The sequence below is a fragment of the Arachis stenosperma genome, chromosome 9, assembly GCF_014773155.1.
Source record: "Arachis stenosperma cultivar V10309 chromosome 9, arast.V10309.gnm1.PFL2, whole genome shotgun sequence".
In the NCBI taxonomy this organism is placed as follows: Eukaryota; Viridiplantae; Streptophyta; class Magnoliopsida; order Fabales; family Fabaceae; genus Arachis; species Arachis stenosperma.
Genome location: NC_080385.1, coordinates 45,938,363 through 45,945,993, shown reverse-complemented (window position 1 = coordinate 45,945,993; position 7,631 = coordinate 45,938,363). Strand labels below are relative to the sequence as shown.

Below are 7,631 nucleotides of genomic sequence, written 5' to 3'. Positions count from 1 at the left end.
CTAACCTTACAAAACTCCACCAACTAAGTGATCATGGCCTCCTCATCAAGAACCAAACGAAGAAAAGGAAAAGAACCTATGATGGAGGAGAGCACCCATGAATATGACCGATGGAAATTCAAATCTTCATACCATCAATTTCAAATGGAGTGGATGAATGACAAGAAGATCTATCCAAAAATTCCACTCTTATTTCCGGATAATGAATGTCAAGAAATGAAGAACAAAATCCAAAAGAGAAGGTGGGAGGAGCTTACATCACCAGATACCCGAATCAATGCCAATATTGTAAGAGAATTCTATGCCAACGTCCCAAGGCTTGACTTGCGTGAACCACCTACATACAAGAGCTATGTGCGGGGAGTGGAAGTAGATTTTAGCCCAAATGCAATCAAGAAAGTCTTGGGGCTAAAGTCAGTCCGCTTTAATGAACCAGGATATCAACAAAGGTTGAATGAGGATCAGGATTATGATGAGATTGCTAGAGATATTTGTGTAGAGAATTCCGAATGGGAAGGATCTGGGAAGAACCGATATAAGTATTTGAAGAGATGTGACCTCATCCCGGAAGCCAAAGGATGGTATGAGCTGATGAAAAGATCAATTCTGGGCACAGTAAACACCTCAGAAGTTAACAAGGAGAGAGCTTTGATGTTGCATTGCATCATGGTAGGAGGAGAGATCAAAGTCCATGAGATCCTTGCAAAAGATATCCAACGGATTGCTGAGAAGAATGCGTCCGGATCTTGGTTGTACTATCCGAGTACCATTTGGAGGCTATGTGTGAAGGCTAAAGTACCACTGGAAGATGAAAATCCAAAGTGGGTAAGCCAAGGCTTACCCATAACCATTGAAAGAATGACAACGACTCTTGAAGAACACCATGGCCGAAGACCAAGAAGGCAAAGAGAAGAAGCAATGGAAGAAGATGAGCCACAACAAGAAGATGAGCCACAACCAGAAGAAGAATCACAAGAGGAGGAGGAACAGCCACACTTTGTCCCACATGGCAATATGGATATGACTCAAATGCAAGAAGCAATTGGAAGACTGTCACACCAATACACAAGAATTCAAGAAAGGCAAGAAATGTACCATTCACAATACTTGAAGCATCACCAAGAACAAAAAGAATGGCAGCTGGCAATGATGAACCGACAAAATGAGTTTGAGTCAAAATTTATTGCAATGCAAGAGGAGCATGCCTTTCAATCTTATGAGGCATTTGGGAAGTTAGTACAAACGCAGGCTGAAACCTTGAGAGCTCTCAATGAGTCTGCAGCCCTCAAAGATGCAAGGTATGAGGTCCAAGCAGATTACAATATTAACAGTCAAATCAAACTGAACTATATTAGAGATCATCTGCACAACATGGAGCTAGCGTTCCCAACATTTGACGAGTACTTCAAAGAGAAAAGTGAAATAGAAGTAAGTAAAGCCATGATGCTTGAAGATAGAGTGGAGGAGACGATGAACAAAGCTGGGTTTTGGCGGGGCCAACAGACAACAAACAAGGACACAGGGAACTCCAACAACCAAGTATATGAGAGAAGAAAGAAAAAGCATGACAAATAAAAGGTGGACTTGCTCCTTATTCATCACTACAAAGAAAAAGCATGCATTCTATCTGTTGAAGTGTCCTTGCATCCTTAAGTTGTCATTTTAATAGTCTTTGCATTATGTATGTTTACCTTAAAATAAGTAAGCTAGTTTAAGGTTGTGCTTGTGTGTTTGCTTTCACTTAACTAAGAGCATATCTGTCCCCTGCATCTTTAATTCAATAAAAGAAATGTTTGAATGTGGCATGAGATAGTCATTGTTAGAAAGAAGTAGAATAATAGTAAGTGGTGGTATGTGTGTGATTGTATAAAAACTCACTTTAGTGAATAAAGGGCTAGGATGTCTTTTTCGAAGCAAAGAGTGACTTGCTGTCTATGAATCTCAATAAAGAAAATCCTTGGTTCAAAAGAAAAACAAAAAGAAAGAAAGAAAAGAAATAGCCAAAAGATGGCAGAACCAAAGAAAACAAAAAAAAAAAAGGAAACAAAGCTAGACACCAATAGCTTGAACCTCCACAAATATATGCCTGTGGTGTCTGTGTATTAGGATCTGCTTGGACTATTAAGCTCTTTGGAGTGCTTCAACACTCGGTGACTTGGATTAACTAATCCGGGATCATCAGCTGAAAATCCACTATCAAGAGCAACCTAACTACAAGGCATTTAGTAACCAAAACAAAAGGTGCTGGGCATCAATGTTTAAGAGGAAAGGTGAGCCAAGTGTCCATGGTGAATAATGTGTCAAGTATGCAGAAAAGAAAATGAACTTGTTACACATGACACTCAAATAAAGCTTTGAACAAAGTAAATAGCCAAGGATAAAGAAATAATGAGAGGGCATAGCAGTAGGGTGCTTGAAACTTGAAGGAGACTTTCCAAGCCTAAGAATCAATAAGGAGTGAGTATTGCATACCCACACAAAATCCCATGAACTTCCAAATAACTTTCTGCTAGCATGAACATTCTCTTCCACTTCATTCTTTCTTCTTAATAAGTCATTTCTTGCTTGGGGACAAGCAAGCTTTAAGTTTGGTGTTGTGATGACAAGTCATCTTAGCCTAGTTTCACTAGTCTTTTTCTTTTAATTTCACTTAGATTATGCACTTTCTTGAGGCTTAAGCAAGCTAAGTTAGGTAGATTTTCATGCTTCCTTTGATTAAACCAACCATATATGATTTAATGCAAATTCATGAGGTTTGATGCCATAATTGGTGCATATTAGGATAGAATGATCATCTCATGATTTCAAGCATAGCTTTGATGTGTTTGGTTGATTTATGATAGGTGAAGAAAGCTTGGAAAAGGATTGAAGTGAGAAGGAATGGCTAGAAGCTAAGATGAGACAATGAATCAAGGGAGATTGAACCAGGAACAAATGAAGTTGGAATTGAAGTTAGCCCCAACGTTAGCCCCTAACTTGGAGGCTAACGTTGGGAACTAAAATTGCTCCCAGGGGTTAGCCACGTTAGCGCCAACGTTAGCCCCTAACTTGGAGGCTAACGTTGGCATGAGAAATTGCTCCCAGGGGTTAGCCACGTTAGCACCAACGTTAGCCCCTAACTTGGAGGCTAACGTTGGCATGAAATTTTGTTCTCCAGGGTGTGCAACGTTAGCGCCAACGTTAGCCCCTAACTTGGAGGCTAACGTTGGCGCCAATCCAACTCAAAGCAAGGCCAACGTTAGGGTCAAAGTTAGCCCCCTAACGTTGGTCCAAACGTGAAGTGCAGAGAATGGGGTTTGCTGCTAAAAAAAGTTAGCCATGAAGTTAGCCCCTAACTTTGAGGCTAACTTTAAAAACCCAACTTTACAAAACTCACATTCGGTTCAATTGATTCATTTGGGTCTCTCTCCAAACTTCAAGAGCAATCAACCAAGGCCTCTTTCAACCCAATTCCACCAAGAGCAAAGGCCCAACTCAAGGCTTGAAGATCAATTGAAGAAAGTGTATAAATAGGCTTAGATTCAATTTATTCGGAGAGCTTCCTTTTGGAGTTTTCAGAGAGTTTCTTATGGTTTTGGGAGCTTCCTTTTTGAGTTTTCAGAGAGTTTTCTTATGGTTTTGGGAGCTTGAATGATCTTGAATTTCTGAGTTTTAATTGCTTTCAATTTCAATTACATTTGTCTTGGATCTTGGGTTGGAGAATTGAAGGAATTCTGTTTCAATCTCACCTTAGATCTCACTTTTGATTTTCACTGCAATTTAATTTTCAATTCCAATTACTTGCTTCTTCATCTAATTCTGTTGCAATTTACAATTCCTTGCTATTGTTCTTGTTGGATCTAGGAAGGCATTGAGATCTAGACTCAGTTTTCTAGTCTCTGGGTCCTGAGATCCAATTTCCCATTTCAATTCTCTGCTTCTTACTTTAATTGTTCATTAAATTTCCTGTTTCGAATCTGTTTCACCCATTGCTCATTTACTCTTCTGTTTAATGCAATTTAAATTCTCCTTGTTTAATTCTTGCAATTCCAAGTCCCAATTCCCCTTTACATTTCAAGTCATTTACCATTCTTGCAATTTAAGATTCTTGCAATTTACATTTCTTGCAATCTAAGTTTCTGCCATTTAATTTCTTGTTCTTTAAGTTTCAGCACTTTAATTCTTGTTCTCTTTACTTTCAATGCAATTTAAATTCTGCAACTCAATCAACCAAATCTTGATTCGCTTGACTAATTCAACCACTAAACTAAAATTGCTCAATCCTTCAATCCCTGTGGGATCGACCTCATACCCGTGAGTTTTATTACTTGATGCGACCCGGTGCACTTGCCGGTTAGATTGGTGTGTTTTTGGAAGAAATTCAGTTTTCAACCAAAAATAATACCCATCAAGTTTTTGGCGCCGTTGCCGGGGATTGATTAGATTGACAATGATTAAGTGAGGTGGTAAATTTAGATCAAGCACTTTTCCTTTAATTTTGACTAACCCACTAACTGTTTGATATATTGATTAAACTAACTAAAACTTCAATTTAGCACTAAATTGAAACATCACTGGTTTGTGAATTCCTTTTGTCATGCTTGTATGTCAGGTACAAGAAGAACCACACTAAATTTTCATGAACAAGATGAGAGGACCCTCAGGAGGTTAAGGAGAGCTGAAAGAGGAAAAAATATTGTTGGAGAAGAGGAATCAGAAGAAGAATTTCATGAGATGGATGAACATTCAACTAATCCACCAGGAGGAGCAAACAACAACAATGAAAATCCTCCTCAGAGGAGAGTTTTGGCTTCCTATACCTTTGCCAATCCTAGACATTGTGGGAGCAGCATCTTGGCTCCAAATGTCAATGCAAATAATTTTGAACTCAAACCACAACTCATCACTTTGGTTCAGAATAATTGCTCTTTTGGTGGAGGATCACTTGAGGACCCACATCAACACTTATCCACCTTCTTGAGGATATGCAACACTGTCAAAACCAATGGAGTACCTCCTGACAGCTACAAATTAATGCTATTCCCATTCTCTCTCAGGGATAAGGCTACACAATGGTTGGAATCATTTCCAAGGGACAGCATCAACAATTGGGATGACTTGGTGACCAAGTTCCTTGCCAAGTTTTATCCACCACAGAGAGTTATAAGGTTGAAGGCCGAGGTACAAACATTCACACAAATGGAGAATGAACCCATCTATGAGGCATGGGAGAGGTACAAAGCTCTAGTCAGAAAATGCCCTTCCAACATGTTCAATGAATGGGAGAAGCTGCAAAACTTCTATGAAGGCTTAACACTGAAGTCTCAGGAATCCTTGGATCACTCAGCTGGAGGTTCCTTGCAACTCATGAAAACTGCAGAGGAGGCTCAAGAACTGATTGATATGGTGGCCAACAATCAATACTTCTTTGCTCATCAAAGAAGCCGCCAACCATCACAAAGACGAGGAGTAATGGAGCTAGAAGGAGTAGATTCAATCCTGGCTCAAAACAAACTAATGCAGCAGCAAATTCAACAACAATTTGAGCAAATGGCCAAGAGGATTGACAACCTTCAAGTTGCAGCAGTCAACACTAGCCAACCATCAACCACATGGGGACAAAATGAAGAAGTTCAAGAAGAGCCACAGCAAGAACAAGTTCAGTATATGCATTCTAATTCAAATGAAGTCTATGGTGATACATACAACCCCTCATGGAAGAATCACCCCAACCTCAGATGGGGAGACACTCACAACCAAAACCAACAACCATGGCAGAGAAACTCAAACCAAAACAACCCAAGACACAATCAAAATTTCAACCAGCAACAAACCAACCAAAATACCTATAGAAAACCCCAAACCAATTACCCCAATCCCAACCAGTACCAATCCACTAATCAAAATTCCTACCATCCACCAACCACATCTCATAACCCACCACAAGCACCACCTGAACCCCAAAGAATCACCAACTTGGAAACCATGATAGAAAAAATGATGAAACTACAAGAAATGACAAACAAAAATCATGAGGCCTCCATAAAGAACCTAGAGAGACAGATCGGGCAAATCTCCAAGCAATTGATTATTGAGAGACCTTCAAGCTCACTACCTAGTGACACAATCCCAAATCCTAAGGAGGAGTGCAAGGCAATACAATTGAGAAGTGGGAGAATATTGATGAGCAACAATGATACTCCAAGGAAACAAAAGGAGATCATCAAGGAACCAACAGAGGAAGATGAGCAAACAAAAGCAGATCAAGCTGAAGAACACGTTGTGATGCCAACCAAAAACAATGAGAAACTCAAAGAACAGGGGAACCAGCCACATAGCTCAAAAGAAAAGACTCAAGGGAAGCAGCAGGTCGAAAAGCATCCCACACCTCCACTACCATATCCTCAGAGATTCAACAAGGAGGTTAAGGACCAACATTTCCACAAATTCCTTGAGACCTTCAAGAAGCTGGAAATCAATATCCCTCTAGCTGAAGCACTTGAGCAAATGCCTTTATATGCCAAGTTCTTGAAGGACCTTATCAATAAGAAGAGAAGTTGGCTTGAGAAGGAAACCATATTACTGACAGAGGAATGCAGAGCATTGATTCAAAAAGGGCTGCCTCCCAAGCTTGAGGACCCAGGGAGTTTCTTGTTACCCTGCACCATTGGGGAAGTGACCATCACTAAAGCAATGTGCGATCTCGGAGCGAGTATCAATTTAATACCATCCTCCCTGGTGAAGAAGCTGTTTATAGAAAAGGTCAAACCAGTACAAATGTCTCTGGAATTGGTAGATAAGTCAATGGTGCATCCTAGGGGTGTAGTTGAAAATCTGTTGGTCAAGGTGGACAGCTTTATATACCCTGCTGATTTTGTGGTTCTAGAGTCAGACGGGGATGATAGTGATTCTGTTATATTGGGACGACCATTCTTGGCTACGGCTAGAGCCATCATAGACATAGAGAAAGGGGAGTTAACTCTCAGGATGCATGATCAGAGTGTCATCCTGAAGGTCTTACCAGAAGCACAGTTTGGTGAAAAGAAGAAAGACTCTATGGAAATTGATGAGGGAGGATCACAGCTGAAAGAAGAAAATGACAAGGAAAGTCACAGCAACACCCCAAGGACAAGGATTGTGCGAATTAATGAAAAAGCTCCAGAAGATATTGGGATATTAGCCACAAAGAAGAGGGGTCCCCAAGAGAAGCCCATGACCAGAAAAGAAAGATCAACAAAGGAAGGATGAAAAGCAGGAACAAGCAAAAAAAGGGGTGGAAGAATAGGAGGATTCCAACAGAAGGGCTTTCCAAAGGTGACAAAGTACAGCTAATATATCAACAGCTGGGGTCAAATCAACAAAATGAGGACTACTACACTGTCAGCAACATACTTTCATTAGAGCATGCAGAGATTGAACATCAGAAAATAAGGAAGAAGATCACAGTCAGGGGAGACAAATTGAGGCCCTACAAGCACCAACCACCATAAAAGAGAGCCTCAATGTCAAGCTAATGACAATAAAAGAGCGCTTCATGGGAGGCAACCCATGTTTTAAAATTCATGTCATTTTAAATTCAATAAGTTATGATCATTTGAGCATGAACTCTTTCCTTTCATGAACAGGTTCATCAACTGCATGCACTATCTAAA

The 7,631-nt window shown here is 40.1% G+C and overlaps 1 protein-coding gene across 1 annotated transcript; it reads left to right on the top strand.

The window, feature by feature from the left end:
• The first annotated feature begins 5,964 nt into the window (after positions 1–5,964).
• On the top strand, positions 5,965–7,227 carry LOC130949475 (uncharacterized). Its single transcript, XM_057878184.1, has 2 exons — positions 5,965–6,402; positions 6,505–7,227. Exons 1-2 carry the CDS (start codon positions 5,965–5,967, stop codon positions 7,225–7,227), a joined length of 1,161 nt encoding a protein of 386 aa, XP_057734167.1.
• Positions 7,228–7,631: the final 404 nt, after the last annotated feature.